Source organism: Microcaecilia unicolor, chromosome 1, assembly GCF_901765095.1.
Source record: "Microcaecilia unicolor chromosome 1, aMicUni1.1, whole genome shotgun sequence".
Classification (NCBI taxonomy): Eukaryota; Metazoa; Chordata; class Amphibia; order Gymnophiona; family Siphonopidae; genus Microcaecilia; species Microcaecilia unicolor.
This window is the reverse complement of record NC_044031.1, coordinates 512,846,085-512,868,078: the sequence shown is the minus strand read 5'-3', so window position 1 is coordinate 512,868,078 and position 21,994 is coordinate 512,846,085. Positions and strand designations below refer to the sequence as shown.

The 21,994-nt window shown below is 41.3% G+C and overlaps 1 protein-coding gene across 2 annotated transcripts in view; it reads left to right on the top strand.

The window, feature by feature from the left end:
• The window catches only part of SLCO5A1 (solute carrier organic anion transporter family member 5A1), a 123,625-nt gene that overhangs the window by 21,436 nt on the left and 80,195 nt on the right, over positions 1 to 21,994 (top strand). For both annotated transcript variants that reach the window (XM_030215373.1, XM_030215368.1), the window contains exons 3-5: positions 1,572 to 1,704; positions 11,620 to 11,840; positions 17,910 to 18,074. In XM_030215373.1, the coding sequence (XP_030071233.1) occupies positions 1,572 to 1,704; positions 11,620 to 11,840; positions 17,910 to 18,074 (519 nt within the window). The remainder of the gene's footprint in view (positions 1 to 1,571; positions 1,705 to 11,619; positions 11,841 to 17,909; positions 18,075 to 21,994) is intronic.

Sequence of the window (21,994 nt, the reverse complement as noted above, 5' to 3'; positions counted from 1 at the left end):
AAATAAAATTCTTTCTACACTGGTGATTATCACAAGACATGAATTGAGCCCTAGTAGTAGAGGTGGGGGGAGGGAGTGCTCAGCTTCTGGCTTCCATGTTTCTGGACTGACTCCTCAATCCAAAGGAAATTTATCAAGGCCTGCTAAAAGGTATAAATGATGCAAAAAAAGAAAATGTTTTTCAACGGAGAGGAAGTTCCAGAGCAAGAGGTCAGAATGTGAAGCTCAAATGGGGGGGGGGGGGGGGGATAACATTAGTTAATATGTATTGACAGAAAGAGAGGTGGATGTAGCACAGATGAAAATTGTTGTGTCTCAAATGAAAAACCTATTGGGTTGAATTCAGATATATAAGCAATGACTGAGACTGTAAGAAGTGCTAGTCCTTCTAACTGATACATAGGAAGAGAGGAGTGAACAGAGCTGTCTGAAGCCTGTAATACTTACAGATATAAATAGGCTGTTTATTTTAAATAATTGCAACTTGTCTATATCTCACTAAGTAAGGCTACAGCAGCAACACCCCACGGGGGGGGGGGGGGAGGGGAGGGAGGGGAGGGGGTATTGAGCCTGAAGTCTGTTCTTTTTCTGCTGTTTAAATAGATTAAACACAAGTTGCATAAGTACAGAAGGTCCTTAGTAGTTGCAAAGAAGTAAAGGAAATGCTGAAGGTGAATTCAAGTTTATTGCATTGCAAAAGGAAGCAAATTGGGTAGAATTAATGGCTTTATAGTTTTTATCTGCTGTCATATTCTATTTTTATATGTATGTGATATATTCTGTACTGTCCTCACAGATCTTATGAAGTAACACCTTGAAGAAGTGATTGATAAATTTTCTTTCATAGCAATTGCAATCTATGAAATTCAGACAAAGATAGTCTTGCTGAAAGAGCAGTTTTCTAAGGGGCCCGTTTACTACGCTCTGGTAAGCACTAATGCATGCTTACCACAGGTTAAAAACCACTATAACAGGGCACACTGAGGCATCCTGTGGTATTTTTGGCATCTGTGCACTCTTCCCACATGGTAAAAAAATACTTTTTTTTAAGCGCTGGGGGTGTGTTTCGGGGTGGAGAGGAGTGCTAATCGCCAAACATAGCTACATCGCCGTGCACTAACCGATTAGCAAGTGGTTAGCACATGAGCCCTTAACACCTAGAAAATAGGTGTAGTTAAAGCCTCTTGTGCTAATGGCCATGCACTACTGGGACAATTAACATGTGGCCATTATTGCAAAAAGGGAAAATGCAGCCATTTTACAACCGCGCTGAAAGTGGCCTCAGTGTGTTGGAAACCCACACGCTAGGCCTAGCACAGTCCACTTTTTAGCGCAGCTTAGTAAAAGGGCCCCTAAGACTCTGTACTACAGATCATAACACCACATTTCCTGAAGAATATCCTCTCTGAATAAGCATCCCTATTTTTTATTGTGTTGAAAATGATATCAAATGTACTTTGTTATAGTTATACTGACATTCACATTCTTACTTCTTGGTTATATATTTTTGTCAAAGAGCTACTCTGGGCTAAATCTTGTTTTTTGTTTTTTTTTCTATTGTAATTCCTCAGCTATCATGTATGTCATGGGAGCTCTCGGTCCTGCTGCAGGATATTTGTTAGGAGGCGTTTTCATTGGTTTTTATGTAGATCCCAAAACAACTGTTTATATTGACCAGAATGATCCCCGTTTCATTGGAAACTGGTAAGAATGAATTGTTTAATTTTAAAATATTAAATTAGCCATAGAAATATTGTTATGCATAGAAATATTTTAGCTACTTTAGCCTCTAATATCCAGGGACCTTATTGTGATCTATGATCACAGTATGATAACCAAGTACTTTCCCATGGGCTAGGTGAACAGGTGGGTTTTGATTTTTGACCTAAAATCACAGTATTTTGGTCTATGTATAATAAAACTAGTAAGTAACAGAATGGGAAAATTGAGTTGACATTTCTGCTGTGGAAAAGAAATTGCCAATAATTTCTTTGTACTTCATAATCTGTCATGGTGAGGGCAATTTTCAGTAGCCATTTAGCCATGAATATGGTTGTTCACACAGGTGAAAAACACATTATTTGAAAACGGCTCAGCTTAGGGCCTCTTTTACAAAGCCGCACTAGCAATTCCTGGAATCGCTAGAGTGGCTTTGTAAAAGAGGCCCTGTTTACTAAGCCGCGCTAACATTTTTAGTGCACACTAAACGCTAGAATTGCCCATATATTCCTATAAGTGACAGCGTTTAGCAGCACGCGCTAAAAACGCTAATGTGCCCTTAGTGTTGTAAAAGTGCATGCACTGTAGAACATTGTGTGCACTCTTACCTGCATGCAGCAGAGGCATTCCTGGGAGTGGAATTAGTCCTAGGTTTGCTACAATGCAAAACTATACACATTAGTTGGAAAAAGAAAGAGCAAGTGGAAGTATCTATGGATACATATTCCTCTGGCAGTTTTCAGAATGAAATGACAATCACTGGCGTGTGGTGACATTTATAGCAGGGGATTCAGTAGATGTGGTAAACATTTGTGCAGTGCATTCCCTTAGCTAAGGTTAATGTACTCACTGTTTATGCTGAAAAATGTCATGTCTTGTTATAAGTGACTCAGGGGCAGATGCACTAAACTTAACGAGCCAGCAACGCGGTTTTTAACCCAGTTCTAGCCAGTCTAGCGAGGAAGTAGTAAAACAAGAAATGCAGAAAAGGGTTTTCCGAGCCATTTTCCTGTCACGGTAGCAGCTAACGAAAACGGAATGCAAATGATCTAAAAGTTATTATAATGAGCTAATTAGTATTATAATGTGCATGCAAGGCAGATGCACAGCCGTTTTCTGACCCCATGCACGTGGAAAACATAACGGGAGGTCTGCACCTCTCGTTAATGCCGCTGTGAGCGGGACCCATGCAAAGATCAAGGGAGACCAGTGGGAAAAGGAGGACGCCCATCGCAAAATCGGAAGAAAAAAAAGCCCATCCAAGTGCTCGTCAGGGACGTCCTTTCAAGTGCCTAACACTTGGACGTCCTTCACTAAAAAAAAAAAAAAAAAAAGGACATCCCTGACGAACACTTGGACGTTTTTTTTCCTTCCGATTTTGTGATGGGCGTCCTTCTCTTGGATGTGTTTTTCTAGAATCGGGGATCGGGACGTGCGAGGACGTCCAGTTCAAAACTACTTGGATGTCCCTTTCGATTATGCCCCTCCAGGTCTCTCTCAGCTAATCACAGTGCGTTTAGCTGTCACTGGTGTCCCAATCACCTACTTTTTAAAATTTTAATAATTTTTATAATCAATAAAATATTTTTTAACATTTAACATCACCTTTTTGAACTGTAGCCAATTGTTTCCTTTTACTGCTGTGGTTGGAGCTGAAGATGAAGGCCCCTACTGCAGCAGCTGAGTCTTTTCACAGTCTGACATCTTAGCTGGTAAAGTCATTTGCACCGCTCCACACTTGATCAAGCAGAAGATTCTGGGAGTGACAGCTTCAACAAATGGTTGATGTAAATCACCACTATCCCACAGTTCCTGAACATTATCTTGCCATTTTCCTGAGAAGAATTTGTTCATGTCCATCTGAGCTGGGAATGGGATGAAATCAACTATAGCATCCCAAAGCATGCTCTGTATGGCTGCACTCACTTCATCAGTGACATGTGACAAATTAGTTAATAAAGTTTGCTTTTTTTTTTTTTTTTTAGTCTCCATACCCTTTCCCCCCATAGTTTTAAAACTTGAATTTTCTGCCACAGCATTAGCAGCTAGACTCTCTTAGAAGGAACAGCAGGGCCTATTTCAGTCTTTGAAAAAAATAAAAATAAAAAAAGAGAAGCAAGCATTATTAACTAGTTTCCATAGTGTACAATACTTTTCCCCATTGTTTAAAATAGAAACTCTCTTGAGGTAGAAACTGAACAGTCAAGAGTATTAGAAAGGATAGTAGCAAGGCTCAAACTGTCCTAAAAGTAAAATATTTTCTGTTCTTTGCCTGCTAGTGAGGTGGCACTACTACTGACCTGAATTAGGTGTTAGTTAAGGTGTGAGGAAGTAGAATATTTGCAAAGGTTACTAAAGGCAATCTGATTACTGGGCTAGCTTCAAAGGGTTTGTTTGAAGCAGTCTCCTTTGAATGCAGACTATATAGAAAAGAAAGGTCCCACTTAACTTTGTTTCTGAGAAGTTTCATTAGTTTCTGAGAAGTAAACACTAAATAAATTACATATTACACCATATAAGCTTAAGGCTCTTTATATTCATCTGATATCCCTAGTACCTTAAAAAGTTTTAATTTAACAACTCTGTAATACTAAGATGCAGACAGAAGTCCAGCAGTGAGAGGGGTGCTAAACAGTCTTTTGCACTGAGTTCCACATGTATGATTATCTCACAGTTGGCGAGAGGCTATATGTGTGTGCTCAGTGCAAAGAGCTCCTAGCTCTCAGAGAATTAGTGAGGTGAAGGAAGCTATTCGAGCTAAAAGAAAATCCTTCAGAAAATGGAAGAAGGATCTGACTGAAAATAATAAGAAACAGCATAAGAAATGGCAAGTCAAATGTAAAGCGCTGATAAAGAAGGCAAAGAGGACCGCTAGATGACTGAGGGGTAAAAGGGGCACTTAAGGAAGACAAAGTCATAGCGGAGAGATTAAATAAATTCTTTGCTTCAGTCTTCACCGAGGAAGATTTGGGAGAGATACCGGTGCCAAAAAAAATATTCAAAGCTGACAAGTCAGAGAAACTGAATGAAATCTCTATACACCTGGAAAATGTAATTTCACAATTTGACAAATTGAAGAGTAGCAAATCACCTGGACTGGATGGTATTCATACCAGAGTACTGATAGAATTGAAAAATGAACTTGCAAAACTATTGTTAGTAATATGTAATTTATCTTTAAAATCAAGCATGGTACAGGAAGAGATGGAGGGTGGCCAATGTAAAGCCGATTTTTAGAAAAGGTTCCAGAGGTGGTCCAGGAAATTATAGACCGGTGAGCCTGATGTCAGTGCCAGGCAAAATGGTAGAGACTATTATAAAGAACAAAACTACAGAGCATATTCAAAAGCATGGATTAATGAGACAAAGCCAACATGGATTTAGTGAAGGGAAATCTTGCCTCACCAATCTATTACATTTATTTGAAGGGGTGAACATATATGTCGATAAAGGTGAGCCGGTCAATATTGCGTATCAGAATTTTCAAAAGGCATTTGACAAAGTACTTCGTGAAAAACTCCAGAGGAAATTGGAGAGTCATGGGATAGGAGGTAGTGTACTATTTTGGATTAAAAACTGGTTAATAATACATTGAAACCCTCTTCTGAGAGTGCGGCGTCGGCTAAGAAAGCAAATAGAATGTTAGGTATTATTAGAAAAGGAATAGAAAACAAAAATGAAGATGTTATAATGCATTTGTATCACTCCATGGTGTGACCATACCTCATAAGAACATGAGTAACCATATTGGGTCAGACCAATGGTCCATCTAACCCAGTATCCTATTTTCCAGACAGTTGCCAAGCCATCAGATTTTGGCAACATGCCATACTACAAATCCCAGAGGCTTCCCATGTCTGTCTCAATAGCAGACTATGGTCTTTCCTCCAGGAATTTGTCCAAACCTTTTTTAAACCCAGATACGCTAACTGCTGTTACCACATCCTCCGGCAAAGAGTTCCAAAGCTCAACTGTTAGTTGAGTGAAAAAAATATTTCCTCCTATTTGTTTTAAAAGTATTTCCTCAAGTGTCCCAGTCTTTGTACTTTTGGAATGAATAAAAAATCGATTTACTTCTACTCGTTCCACACCACTCAGGATTTTGTAGACCTCAATCATATCTCCCCTCATCCTTCTCTTTTCCAAGCTGAAGAGCCATAACCTCTTTGCGTTTCATTCTCTTTATCATTTTGGTCGCTCTTCTTTGAACCTTTCCTAAATTCACTATATCTTTTTTGAGATACGGCGACCAGAACTGAATGCAACTGGGACTGGGTGGGTCAAAGTATGCAGCTGGACCAACTACAAGCTGTGTATCCTGACAGCTCCTTCTGCTCCTCTTATGGCAAGGATGGTCAAGCCATGCTGTGGAACTGGAATATTGGAAAATGTCAAGTGGGTAGCAGCATCCCTGTGGAGCCTACTGCAAGAAATATGGTTTTATAGCTCCAGTTACAGTCTAGAAGCTTTCAGAGTACATATGTCCATAGTTCTCACACCTCATTGCCGCAGTTCTTGCTGTCCATGGAGCTAAGAAATGATACTGCTCGCCATAGTCAAACTTTTTATTGCCTCCTATATTTTTGTTGCATACATGGGCATGGCAAGTTGTAACGCAGACCTACAGCTCTCAACTGGCCTCCTGATCCCCTCCCCCAACATCAGGTTCCTGTTCCTGACCCTACCCCAGACATCCATAGTAAGTCCCGATCCCTCCTCTTGAGGCTAATAGTAGGTCCCAATCCCCCTCTTGACATTCATTGTAAGCCTGAGGCAACTGCTAGGGGGCAGGCCTCATTTTGGAGGAGGCACCACCCTTGGTGGCAGTGGAAGAGGGACCACTGTCACCTGTGGCTACAATACTGGATTGCCAGATTCCTGGGTAGGACTATGGAGAGGCAGTATTTTTCTGTAGGAAGCAGGTCTTCATGTCAGGAGATGGATCAAAGTTTACTATTGGTGTCAGGAGGGGGATCGGGGACAGTAATCTAATGTTAAGGTGGGGGGAGGTGAATTGGATTGGGGGGAGGGATGCAGATGGGGAGGTGGCTGAACCACTGGACCAGTTCTTTCTTTATTTTTATTATGCCACACTTTAGCAAAAGGGCCCCCAAGATATCAGGGAAAAGACCACCTCAAGCACAACCGATTTATGAAGGTTTATTGCAACAAAAAGCAGAATGACAACATATATAATAAAGAATTCTATTTTTAGTTTTAGGCAAAACAGCTGACTTTGTTGTAAGAGACCTCTTTCTGTAAGACAAGATAATAAATGCCATTAAATCACTCAGACTTGCATTTGGCAGAAAAATGAATGAATTCTTGACTAGCCCTAAACCAAAGAATAATGTGAAATTTGTCCTTACCTGCTACTTTTCTTTCCTCGATTACTGCTACACGAGTCCAGACTGATGGGTTATTCCCCATACCAGCAGGTGAAGACAGAGAAGCTGAACTTTCCAGTCATATCACTGGTATAAGGAGTGATGCAGCCTAGAACTTATCAGGTGTATCACCATGCTAATACCAATGGTGATACACACTGAAAATACACAAACACAGGACCCCACAAAGGAACCCTCTGAAACAGAACTGAAAGTGTTATAGATACAACTAAGTGCAATGCAGGTACTACGAGAGATCCCCTGAATGCTGTAGTCTTTCTGGGTGGGAACTGGACTGGTTTAGCAGTAATCAAGGAAAAGAAATTAGCAGGTAAGAAGAATTGTCACCTTCCTTTTCTACCTGCTAGATCAGTCGGGACTGATGGGATATACTAAAGCTCTGTCCTTCAGCGTGGAAGACAAGGCTCCCTCCTGCTCTGCCCTGCCAAAGGTGCCATCATCTCTAGCCTTGACATCAGTCTTGTAATGCTTAATGAATACAATAAGGATAATATCACCGCTTTACAAATATCTTCTAGTGCTACAGCCTGGGCTGCTGCCCAGAGAGTCACCTGAGATCTTTTTGAATGTGCCCAGAGACCATCCGGCACCACTTTCTAGTTGAGAATTTTTTTATTTTTTTTGTTACATTTGTACCCCGCGCTTTCCCACTCATGGCAGGCTCAATGCAGCAGGCAATGGAGGGTTAAGTGACTTGCCCAGAGTCACAAGGAGCTGCCTGTGCCGGGAATCGAACTCAGTTCCTCAGTTCCCCAGGACCAAAGTCTACCACCCTAACCACTAGGCCACTCCTCCCATGAATGAATGCTGATTCAGTTGCAGCCTTAATCTATTATGCCAAGGAAGACATCCACTGCTGTATTCCCCTTGCATGATCCACTAAATATAAAGAGTCAGACTTCCTGAAGGAATTTATGACCTCTAGATAATGAACAGAACTTTCTGAATGTCCAACTTATGAAGAACCTTTGCTGAATCTTCATTCTTTCTCTTAGAGGGAGACATAAGAACATAAGAATAGCCACACTGGGTCAGACTAAAGGTCCATCTAGCCCAGTATCCGTTTTCCAACAGAAGCCAATCCAGGCCACAAGTACCTGGCAGAAACCCAAATAGTAGCAGTATTCCATGCTACCAATCCCAGAGCAAGCAGACTATGGACTTTTCCTCCAGGAACTTATCCAAACCTTTTTTAAACCCAGATACGCTAACTGCTGTTACTACATCCTCTGGCAAAGAGTTCCAGAGCTTAACTATTCGTTGAGTGAAAAAATATTTCCTCCTATTTGTTTTAAAAGTATTTTCATGTAACTTCATTGAGTGTATTGTAGTCTTAAAAAATTGATTCACTTCTACTCATTCTACACCACTCAGGAGTTTGTAGACCTTAATCATATCTCCCCTCAGTTGTCTTTTCCAAGCAGAAGAGCCTTAACCTCTTTAGCTTGTCCTCATATGAGAGGATTCCCATCCCCTTTATCATTTTGGTCGCTCTGCAACACAAAAAGGTTTTCCTGTGTTTACAAGTTCACTGTTCCTTAACGTCCTGAAGAAGCATTAAGCAAAACGCTGGCCACCATTGGTGGAGTGCAGTGTTTTTCTTAATCACGACTCAGATAAGTTTTCATTTATTTTTTTGAAGATATATAAAACTGAATGAATTATAAAAAATATAAAAAATAAAAAATGATATAATATTTTAAAGATGTTTTTCAGTCAATTAATTTACCTACCCTGTCTAGTCCTGTAGCAACCACTGTGCTTAGAATAGGGTTCTGAGGCTTTTCCCCTTATCTTTTTTGACTATGAGAAAAAGTATTCGAAATAATGCATGCTTTCTTTGATTCTATTGCTCTGATTTTGTGAAATGTTCTTTTGGTGAAAACCTCTACATATTCCAGGGGTTGGTAGCATGGAATCTTGCTATGTTTTGGGATTCTGTCAGTTACTGTTGGAGGCAGGGTACTGGGCTAGATGGACTTTTGGTCTGACCAGTATGGCAACTCTTACGATTTCCAGTTTGAACTGAGCCTTGACTAAGTATGGAACAAAATAAACAGTGGTACTTTTAAATCTGTGTATGCTGCTGTCATTATAAGACATTTTTTTAAATAATCACATAGTAGAAAAAGTATTGAGTGAAAAGAAAAAAATATTTAAATGTTATCTCAGTATTGGCCTGAGGTCAGTGTTGCCCTGTTGTGACCATAGTGAGTTGAAAATCATGGGAAAAGAATGTTGTCTTAAATATATCTGTCTGTAAAGTACAATAGTGGAGAGAAGCTCAATAAGCACCCATTTGATTTCTGTAGCATCAAAAATGGAGGGAAAGGAGGGAGCTCAAATCAGCTGATATCACTAGTGAAACCCAGGGTTTTGATAAGAGTATAATTTGTATTAATCAGACCAGCATTTTGATCTGCTAGTTTTTCCTGAAGATGACATGTGTGTGAATATAGATTCCAGTGGGAAACCCCACCCATTAATACCTTTCATCTTAGATGGAAGCACCAGGGTTCCATATGTATAGGGGAATCAACAGACCTGGCCCTGGGGACTTCTGTCAGGCTGCCCCCCACCAAATCCTTATTCTAATTTATAAAACAAATCTCTAAATGAGCTATCATATAAAGCATTATAATGTGGTGAATGGCAACAGGCTGACCTAAAACCACAAGTATCTTTCTTAATTATATACCTCATGATTTCTAGTCCATTGTTTTATATTTTATATTGCATTGTACAAAACAGTGTGCCACAAAGTATATAAATATGCACTTAGCTTAGGAGCATACTGTTACAACGAGCAACCTTTAGTAGTTGTGGTTGTGGTCACGTTTAAATTAGAAGCCTCCTACCTCCATAAGTTATCAGCCTCACTTTTGACAGAATCCAGATTTGGACACTTACAATTCTAGTAGTATTTTAGAAATGGATTTGCCGATGTAGAACCTTTTCTAAAATACATGCAGACGTGCACTTGTATTTGCCAGTACGTGCAGTGGCAGTAGCTATTGCACAAAGATATATGGAAGAAACCTCACAAATTGCATGTGTTTGTGTCAACATCTGCATGTGTAAGTTGGGATTTTGTTTGTATACATGCCACCATTTAACAAGGAGAGGCTGCAATCTTTCATTATTTTAATTTTAGAAGGAGAATAAGCAATGGGGGCTTAAGGGGAGAACTTCCTTAATCTCTCCTGCAAAGGGCTGACTGAAATGAGCACTTAAAAAAAAACATATATGTGCAAAGGAGCAGCTGTAAATCCTGATGTTGAAATATTGGGATATATACATTGCGTTTCTGTAATAGGGAATTCACGTGTAGACTTTGGTTCTACCCGCCCTCGCCCAAACCTTTCCCTGATGTTGAAATATTGGGATATATACATTGCCTTTCTGTAATAGGGAATTCACGTGTAGACTTTGGTTCTACCTGCCCTCGCCCAAACCTTTCCCTCGTCCTATCTACACATAGCAAGGTTATACACCTATAACTACCGGCATTCTGAAATTGTGGAATTAAATGCAACATAGGATTAAAGCATAGGCAAATAGCCATGTGCCTAGGGCCAAAATATTTAGGAGGAGCATTCTCAGATATATAATGCAGAATTAGCCAACACTACCCGCAGAAGTCTATTCTTTCCACATGTTTGCATTGTCCTCCAATCAGGAGTTGTCAGCCAGCAGCACATCACACCTGCTGTGTCCTCTGCTAGTTTTCCTCTGCAGTCGGAAACACACAGGGCCCCATTTAAAATATGCGTATTTATAGTATGATAGGTGGCCCAATATGCTTGTCTGTCTAGAGATCACCAAAGGGTTAATCTTGCTCTGTTTACACATATATTTGATATACATGTGCAAATGCCAGTATTTACATGTGTCAATGTGAACAGTGTTTCTAAAATAATGGCCTATGTGATACCTCATTAATTTCATTTAAAGATATGTTTATAAACTAATGACGTCAGTTCATTTGAGCTTCCTAAGGGCCCCTTTTACCAAGCTGCAGCAAAAGGGGGCCTGCACTGGCGTCGGCTTGTGTTTTTGATGCATGACGAGGCCCCCTTTTACCGCAGCAGGTAAAAGGTAGGTCTTTCTTTTCTTCAGGAAATGGCCATGTGGCAAGTAAGCACTTGCCGCTCGGTCATTTGTGGGGGGGAGCCCTTACCGCCACCCATTGAGGTTGGGGAACCCTTACCGCCACCCATTGAGGTGGGGGAACCCTTACCGCCACCCATTGAGGTGGGGGAACCCTTACCGCCACCCATTGAGGTGGCAGTAAGGGGCCCCATGCTAACTCGCATATGATGGCGCGCTGGGGGTGAGAACTACCGTCGGGCTATAGAAGGTCCACTTAATTTTTTTGATGCCATAAAGTAGAATAGCCATAGATTGCATTTTGTCTTGTTGTAATTTATTGTCTTTAAGCAAAGTTCAGACCATATGCACATCATTTTCTGGGGTTTTTTCTTATCAATAGGTGGAGTGGATTTCTCCTTTGTGCCATTGCAATGCTCCTTGTTATATGCCCAATGTTTAGTTTTCCAAAAAAACTTCCACCTCGACAGAAGAAGAAAAAGAAAAAAAAAAGTATATCTGATGATATACCCAGTGATGACGATGTAATGAAAGAAAAATCTAGCAACAAACATGTGGATACTGGTGTTGGCCCTTCTATTGGATTTGGAAAGAACGTTAAAGGTATATACTGTACTCTATGACTAATTATTATTATTATTAACATTTGTAAGCTCTATTGAGCAGGTACTGTCTCTCTATGTCAGGTGTTCAGCGCTGCGTGCGTCTGGTAGTGCTAATTGAAATTAATTTATATAGATTTCAGGTATCAGAAGCAATGTGATCTTCTGTCCTTAGATCATGATACTATTTTATAATCCTGTTCAAAATGCCGAGTTAAATGTTCAAAAGCTTAATTGGGCTTATTCATATAAAGTAAGGTCTTTATAAGTCACTTGTTTTATGTGCTTATTTCATTAAATCACAAACCTGTTTGTGGAGGTTCGTAATTTGCTTATACCTTGGCTAAACTTCCAGGGGGCATGTTATGAATTTACATGTAGAGGGTGAACAGTGGACACTCCAACACAGGAACCAGTGCTTTAAAGTCATTTTATTAGGTGCTAGTACAGCAGGACCCGACATGGTCCGTGTTTCGGCGCAACAAACTGCCTGCTTCAGGGGTCACTATATATTCTAAAAACATGTAGAAACATTAATCATTACATGTACAATGACACATCTTGCATTTTATATTAAAATCGGAACACAATTCTTAGTGCACATGTACTATAAAATAAAACCAAATATAAAAATAAATAATAAAAAATGATACCAAATATAAAAAATGATACTATACATGATGTTCAGAAGTATATAAAATATATAAATAACGATAAAAATAATAGCGGGGACTGTAGTATAAATTTATAAATAAGTACAAATAGCCAATGTGGCTGCATGGAGAGGGGTATAATCAGTAGAAGAAAGGAGATGTTGATGTCCCTGTACAAATCATTGGTGAAACCTCACTTGGAGTATTGTGTTCAGTTTTGGAGCCGTATCTTACTAAGGATGTAAAAAGACTTGAAGCGGTTCAAAAAAAAGCAACAAAAATAGTATGGGATTTGCGTTGCAAGACATATGAGGAGAGTCTTACTGATCTGAACATATATTTATTTATTTTATTTGTTGCATTTGTATCCCACATTTTCCCACCTCTTTGCAGGCTCAATGTGGCTTACAATACATCATGAATAGTGGAAGCATATAAGAAGATATACATTTAGCATTATAGAAGGATCTTGAGTAGCATGATAATGATAAAACCTAATAGTAGTTTAACAAGCAAGTATGATGATAGAACATACTAGTAGTTTAGTATACCTTGGAGGAAAGGAGAACCAGGGGTGCTATGATACAGATGTTCAATATTTGAAAGGTATTAATCTGCAAACAAACCTCTTCCAGAAACGGGAAGGTGGTAGAACTAGAGGATATGAATTGAAGTTGAAGGGGGGCTGACTCAGGAATAATGTCAGGAAGTATTTTTTCACTGACGGGGTGGTAGATACCTGGAATGCCCTCCCGCAGCAGGTTGTGGAGTTGAAAATGGTAACGGAATTCAAAAATGCGTGGAATAAACACACAGGAATCTTGTTTAGAAGGAATTGATCCAAAGAAGCTTAGCGGAAAGTAAGTGGCAACACTGGTAATTGGGAAACAAAGCCAGCACTAGGCAGACTTCAACGCTCTGTGTCCTGATCATGGCCTGATTAGATATGGATGGGCTGGACTGGAGCTTTTCAAGGGCTTTGATTAAATCTTTAGAAGTTTTAGAACAAGGACAGTGCTGGGCAGATCTCTACGGTCTATGCCCTGAAAATAGCTTGAACAAATCAAGATCAGGTATGCATATGTTGTATCACCTCATATCTTTATATAATGAGTTATCTACTTGAGCAGACTAGATAGACCGTACTCTTCTTTAGCTGCCATCATTTACTGTGTTACTATTTGTAAAGTCTGTGCCTAGTTGGAGAGTCAGCTCAAGTAGTGGAACTAGTAACTGTGACTCCTTGGTCTTGATTGATTAACTAAAAGCCTGAATGAATTGCGGCTGGATGAGCTGACAGTCCTACACCTAATTAGAGAAACAAGGGCACGTACAGTGAGAGAATGAACCAGTGGTGTGCTGCCTGGCTCCTATAGAATAAGGCATAAGTAAAGAATAGGAAGTTTTCTCAGAGAAATAACATTAATTTAAAATTAATTAAAATTCCACAGTAATCTTACATCCCACACTCAGGGAACATTTACTTGTATAAGAGAGAGGGAGATAGGTTTTTTTTTTTTTTTTCCCTTTAAGTTCACTGTAAAGGCAGGTAACAAACCATTGGGAGCAGCATGCCTTCAGAGACAGTGCCACGGGCCCCCATGCAAGCAAGAGCAAAGCATTTTCAACATGGGCGCCGTTTGACTGTTTCATTTGGGGGGGGGCAAAGGATGGGGCGGACCGTATTAGCATATTTATTTGCATATATATATATACACACACATACAAATTAATATACTAATATGGAGGAAGGAAGGAAGGGAAAAAGAGCTGGGTTTTTTTTGGGAATAACCATAATGAATATGTATGAGATATCAAGCCAGCTCTTTCTCTCTCCCTCCCTTCCTTCTTTCCTCCTTACCCAGCACTCCCTCTTCTTCTCCAGTAGTATTTCCCCACTCCCTTTCCCATACCATGCCTGTGTTGACCTTAGAAATGCATAGGCTCTATAGTAGAACAGGACAGTATTAAGCTAATGAACTAGGTACACAGGATCCGAAGCCCTCTGCCTACCGCAGGGGACCAGGAGCAGCCACTAGAGCGACCCCCAGGAGTGACAGCGTATTTGCAATAACTTTGTGGTTAAACTTCTGTTAGCTTTCTGCATCAGCCCCTCTGTATCCCCAATTGATTTTAAATTGACACCTACAGGTTCAGAGGTAGGGCACTTTGCTCCTCTCCATCCCCATTGGCTGCCTACAGCTGTGTACTTGAGAGAATGTAAAATAGAAAGAGCCAGAACCCATTAGGAAACAGAATATATTCTCACTGAAATCTGACCATCTGAATTGTATATTTATTTATTTTCTCCTCCACCTTGTAAGGCACTGCCTACCCAACAAAAACAGTGTTAGAGACTAAAGATGGACCGACAATTTTATTTATTTATTTATTGCATTTGTATCCTACATTTTCCCACCTTTTTGCAGGCTCAATATGGCTTACAGTGTATCGTTATGGCTTTCGCCTTAACAGATTTGGTACCAGTTTGTATTACATAGCAAAGAGATTGAGCATGATAAGATTAACAAATTAAATACTAGTTTGTATTGCAAAGCATTCCAGGATAAGCATGATAAGATTACGCAAACGAATATAAGAGGTAAGCAGTTCCACGTGTAGGTACATATAGGTCTAGGAGGATTATTACATTTACGATTCTTGATTATTGAGGTATTCCTTGTTGAAGAGGTAGGTCTTTAGAGATTCACGAAAGTTGGTTAGTTCATGGATAGTTTTAAGGTTAAGCGGTAGTGCATTCCACTGCTGCGTGCTCAGGTAGGAAAAACTTGACGGCGTGCGTTTGTATTTTAGGCATTTACAGCTAGTGAAGTGAAGGTTCAGGAATGTGCGGGATGATTTTTTAGCGTTCCTGAGGGGTAAATCTACTAGGTTTAGCATGTAGACCGGGGCATCTCCGTGAATCATTTTGTGAGTGAGGTTGCATATCTTGAACGTAATACTTTCTTTAAGTGGAAGCCAGTGTAGTTTTTCTCTTAGAGGTTTTGCACTTTCATATTTTGTTTTACCATATATGAGTCTGGCTGCAGTATTCTGGGCAATAAAGAACGACAACGTGGATGCAGGCAGCAGCAGCTCACAGGTTTGCTTGCTGTTTTTTGAGTGAATGGCGACGGCTGCGCGGGGGAGTGGAAAAAACAGAGCTTTACCAAATGACTTCTTCCTTCCTTACAGTGGACTAGATAGGCTGGCTGGCTCACTTCCACTAGTACCGAAGAGTTGCAGTGGCGAACTGGCGGTAGTAAAAGCACCAAACGGGCAGCTTGACTCTATCCTTGGCTTCCCTGCCCTCTCAGCGTCCCGCTCCCGCCCGCCCGAAAGGAAATGACATCAGAGGAAGGCGGGACACAGAGAGGGCAGGGAAGCGAAGGACGGAGTCGAGTTGCCTGTTTGGTGCTTTTACTACTGGCGCCCTGCCTGCCAGTTCGCTGCTGCGACTTCCGGTAAGAAGATAAGTCGTAAGTCGTTTGGGGGGGGGCAGTGCCCCCCCTTGCTCCGCCCCCAGTCTACGCCCATGATTTTCAAGACAGAGTTCCAGATAAATGATGATTACTTCTGCACCTCAAATAACATAATATTTTGGGTCTTGGTTAGCGCTGGGGTGGTTTTTTCTTTATACCTACCTGAGAGGGTCTGGTGCATCTTAGTTATAGAACCTGAAAGACAAAATAATAACACAAAAGATCAGTCCTTTAAAGGATAATTTGGGGTTAACAAAAAGTAGAAGGTTGGAGTAAGAGAAAAGTTAATTTAAGAAAGGTTATACTTAATCTGATTAAGGTTCCTGGTTGTATCTGAATTCACTGAATTTGTTGATGCCTGGAGTCAGTTCTGGTATGTATTTTCCAAAGAAGAAGTTTAGTGGAAACTGTTGAAGAAAGTTGTTTACATTAACATTATTGTGCAATTCTTACCTTATGCATTAAAGAAAAAACTGCACTTTATACTTAATGCAGCTGTGTATTTAAGTAATATTTTAAACCATATTTATTTTTTAAACCGTTTTAACATTTTAATAACAACTGTTCTATTTATTATATCTTGTGCAATAAAAATATTGTTAAACATCACATTATTGTCTTTTTCTTGTGAATTCCCTAAGTATTGTTGATCCCTAGGAAAACCGAAAGGCTGTGACATATTTGCACTCAAAAGTTGAAATACCATCTTCCACCACTAGGGTGTCCACATTACTACTACTACTATAAATCATTTCTATAGCGCTACCAGACGTACGCTGCACTTCACAAATGAACATGAAGAAAAGACAGTCCCTGCTCAAAAGAGCTTACATTAGAATGCAACTTCATGCCTCATGCCCATATCTTTCAATTCCAGATTGCCTTTAAAAATGTAAAATCAAAAACAATTTTGATGTATGCCTGTTGCAGCTCTACTGCTTGCATTATCTCTTTTTTTCTGTTCAAAGCAGCCTATAGCTAGGGAGTCCTATGTCTTGATTTTGTTATCATGCTTGTCCTTGTAGAAAACAAAGTTACTTAGCTATAGCAGGTGGTCTCCAAAGACAACAGGATGCAAATCTTTATATACCTGCCCACCTCCACAAAGCGTTTTATTTTTAAGCTAGTAAATAGACTGGCATGGTCCTGTGCGACAGCAGCAGGTGGAAAAGGACGTGCATGCGTGGTTGAACTGGTTCAAAAGTTCTGATTTTCAGTTCTGAGGTGTAGTTCCCACACTGGGCTGCATTGGATGATGTCATCTATGTTGTGAGGATTTGTATCCTGCTGTCCTCTGAGAATATCTTCTACAGGTAAGTAATGTTGTTTTACCTAGGCACTGCTGATATTCAGCAGCAGGACTCAAACAACTATCTGGTTAATTTTAAGTCAGCAAAAAAATTGTTCTAAATTTAACTGATAGCTATGCAAGTACTGCTGCTGATTATCAGCGGTATCCAGGTAACTTCTGGTGCCTGTCTAGTGCCAGGATATTCAGTGCCAGTTCCTGGATAGGGTCTGGTACTGAATATCCAAGTTTAATTCAGCTGGTGATGACCAGCATTTAAAGAAACACTGACCACCACTAGCTGAATGTTGACTAGCAAGAATCTCAGCTGTTCATCCATGTACATTTATACCAGCTCCTAAGCAAGTACAAATGTATGTAGCTGCATGTAGGTTGTGATTTCAGCAGCTTATGTGATGATATTTTATAAAGAAACAAAGGCGCCTATGTGTCTTTATAAAATAGCCTTAAAATATGCGCCTACTTGGCTTCCCAACTCAGGTGACCCTGCCTATATTTAATGTCTAAAGGAAAAATGCTTAGTAGCTCTGGCCCTTACAATATATATGGTAAGATTCCAATAGGTCATTTTTTTTGTTCACTTCACAGAATCTAAATTTGTTTTTCCTTTCTTTTCATTTTTATAGACCTTCCAAGAGCAGCTGTCAGAATCTTAAGCAACATGACATTTCTTTTTGTGAGTTTGTCATATACAGCTGAGAGTGCCATTGTGACTGCTTTTATTACCTTCATTCCCAAGTTCATTGAATCACAATTTGGTATGCCAGCTTCCAGTGCCAGCATCTACACTGGTAAGACATTGTCATTAAAGTTACATTGAAACTGGTTGCTTTTTGATTATTGTGACAAAACTAATTGAGTACATGACTGAAAGTGATATTCAGCTTGTTCATATGTCAGCACCAGTCTAGTCCATTGGCATCCCTCAGCTTCCTCAGCATGGCTTTATGGTCAACTGATGAACTGCATGGAGCATTACGTGCGTATTCAGACCACTATAATGAAATTGATAAATAGTAAGTGAACAAATCCAGTTTTTAAATATAGCATTGTAGTTTGCACAGAGATATAGGCAAATCTTCATTCTTGTACTCTTCCTTCCTAATTATACACCTACTTACTGGTGACAGCTCTGGCACAGACAATTACACATTGAAAGTTGAAGTTCAGTGTACTTGATATACAGATTCTGGAGTCAACTCAGTAACAGCAACACAGACTCTCCACTACTAGGCACTTTGGAGTTAACACAAAAACCAGCCTAACTTGGGGGCCCTTTTACTAAAGCTTAGCAAATGTTAATGAAATTAGAACATAAGTGTTGCCATACTGGGACAGACCAAAGGTCCATCAAGCCCAGTATCCTGTTTCCAATAGTGGCCAATCCAGGTTACAAGTACCTGGCAAGATCCCAAAACAGTAAATTAGATTTTGTGCAGCTTATCCTAGAAATAAGCAGTGGATTTTCCCCAAGTCCATCTTAGTAATGGCTTATGGTCTTTTCTTTGAGGAAGTTATCCAAACTTTTTTTAAAACCCTGCTAAGCTATCTGCGTTTACTACATTTTCTGGCAACGAATTCCAGAGTTTAATTACACATTGAGTGAAGAAATATTTCTCCGAGGACAAGCAGGCTGCTTGTTCTTACGATTGGGTCGACGTTCACGTCGGCCCCAGGAACGGAAGTTTTGCCAGCAAAATATCAAAAAATCTTCCAGAGTCTTCTGGTGCGCGAGCGTCGTGCACTGCGCATGCGCAGATCGTTTTCCCGCCCGCCGCGTAAGTAACTCCCTAAAAATAAAAAAATAAAAAAAGTATTTCCCTTATTTTCCTAGCTTTTGTTATTAGGTTTACGTTTTCTTTCTTTTTGCTGCGGCCGTCTTTGTTTTACCCTTTTTTTTGTGTACCTTTTTTGATTGGCACAATTGCGTCCTTTAATTTCGCAGCCGCAGTTTTTCCTTCCATGTCATCGAGGACTCCCAGCGGCTTCAAGCGTTGTACTCGGTGCAACCGAACCATCTCAGGTACCGACCCCCATTGCGTGGTGTCTCCAGTGCCTTGGGCCTGATCATCTGCCAGCTGCTTGTAAGCTGTGTCCGTTGATGAAAAAACAGACCCAAGTGTCTCGGGAGGCTCAGCGAGAAAACCTTTTGTTGTTCGATCCGGTCCCTCGAAGTCAGCGTTGACGTTGAGGGAAGCATCGACGTCGAGAGCACAGGTAATGACTGCCGAACGACCACGTCGTGCGGGGAGCAACGAGGCATCGAGTGGGTCTCCACCTGTCTCGAGGCCTATTGCTATGCAGGCCCCCTGGGACCGACCGTCGGACCCGGCCCCGAGGAGACGTGAAGATTCCACGTCCTCCTCTTCGGTACTGAGGATGACGGGCGTCGAGGGAAGGCTAAGAAGCACCGTCATCGATCTCCTTCCATGTGCAGTACCGAGAGCTCCGGGGAGCCGAGAGATTTGGCGGCTGAGAAGCATCAGCGCTGAGGACCGCTCACCCTCTATACAGGAGGTGCCGATGCGTCGGTCTTCTGGCAGCCTGGTACCGGCTCTCGAGCCCCCAAAGATTCTGCCACCGGCCCCCTGCACCAGCCCCACAGCCTTTTCTGATGGAGGCTCTCAACAAGTGCATCAGGGCCCTTCTTCCAGAGCTTCTGGAGCGATTGCTGCGCCAGTCTACTTTGGTGCCAGGGGTGCTTGCGCCTCCTGCACCGTCTGTTGAAGCGGCATCTGGTCCTTCGCCTGTGGTGAGGTCCCCGACCTCGGTCCCATCTCACTCCTGTCCAAAAATTGGAATTCATTGGAGCACTGCTGGACACGAAGACAGCTCGGGCCTATCTTCCCGAGACAAGGGCAGACAACCTCCTGTCCCTGGTGTCCACAGTTCGAGCGTCTCAGCAGAACACAGCTCGGCAGATGTTGAGACTTCTGGTGCACATGGCCTCTATAGTTCATGTAACTCCCATGGCACGTCTACATATGAAATAAGCTCAATGGACTCTAGCTTCCCAGTGGTATCAATCTGCGGGGGATCTGGAGGATGTGATCCAATTGCCCACCGATTTTCGAAATTCTCTTCACTGGTGGACAATCTGATCCAATTTGATCATGGGACGAACATTCTAAATTACTCAGCAACAGAAAGTGCTGACGATGGATGCATCCCTCCTAGGGTGGGGAGCTCATGTAGATGGGCTTTACACTCAAGGAACCTGGTCCTTCCGGGAAACAGGTCTTCAGATCAACCTCCTGGAATTACGAGTGATCTGGAACACTCTAAAGGCTTTCAGAGATCGGCTGTCCAACCAAATCATCTTGATTCAAACAGACAATCAGGTTGTGATGTATTATATCAACAAGTAGGGGGGCACCAGATCTCGCCCTCTGTGTCAGGAAGCTGTTCAGATGTGGCTTTGGGCACGCAGTCACAGCATGTTTCTCCAGGCCACTCATCTGGCAGGTGTAAACAACAGTCTGGCCGACAGGCTGAGCAGGATAATGCAACCTCACAAGTGGTCACTGAACATGGGAGTAGCCCGCAAGATCTTCCGAGTCTGGGACACCCCCTCGGTGAATCTTGTTGTCACTCAGATCAATTACAAGGTCCCTCAGTTCTGTTCCAGGCTTCAGGCCCACGACAGACTAGCATCAGATGCCTTTCTCCTACATTGGGGAACAGGCCTTCTGTATGCGTATCCTCCCATACCTCTAGTAGGGAAGACTTTGCTGAAACTCAAGCAAGACCGCGGAACCATGATCCTGATTTCCTATATCTAAGAGCTGCAGTGCTAAATCCCTCCCGTTTCCCACAGTGTCAAATCCCCTAACCCCCCCCCCCCCCACCACCACCACCAGTAGTGCGGCATCTCCCTTCCATCCCCCTGTCTGTCCCACATCTCCCTTCCATCCTCCTCCCTCCCGACCTATCCGACATGTGCTGCTCTCTGTAGTTTGTTTACCTTACCAATACCATCTCGTCTCCTCCCCCTGGGCCCTACTGCACTTATTTCCTAAGTTGAGTTCTTCTGACTCTGAGCAGATACCCAGAAAAATAAATGATCGGGAAAAACAAAACAACCAGACAAGGGTAGAAAGAATTTTATTCTTAAATCATTGAATGGAAAATGTCAATTTTACCGTAAATTTATATGGCTTTGTTTTCATTTTGCAGAATGTAGGGTGCTGTTTCTACTGCAATATTTAATGTGTTACATTTTCCTAGGTATGGTGAGGGGTCCTTGTATTACTTCTGTTTTGTTTGTTTTAAATCTGGTGGTCATTCACTCACTGAATAGTAAGACAATATCGTTTGAAAACACAATATTTATAGCTGTGTTGTACACCACACAGAATGATTATTTACCAGTTGAATGGTTAATGAATGTTGTTAAACACATATTACTAAATAAATAATTATGGAACATTCAAGGGAATACGTTTGCAATTTTTCAGCTTTTCTGAATGATTTTTAGGAGACCTCTGATCCATGAAATGCAACTAGCTGATAAATACCTGTCTGAATGGTGAATGAGATGTAGGATCTCAGACAAAAATGGCAATTGTTTTACTTAACACGCGGTTTAACATGGCTTCTGTGGATGGGGACAGAGTTCGCGGGGACAGTGTTCATGGGGACGGGGACAGAGTTCACGGGGACGAGGACAAACTTTGTCATTGCGTCATTCTCTAATCAGTTCCTTGTGGTT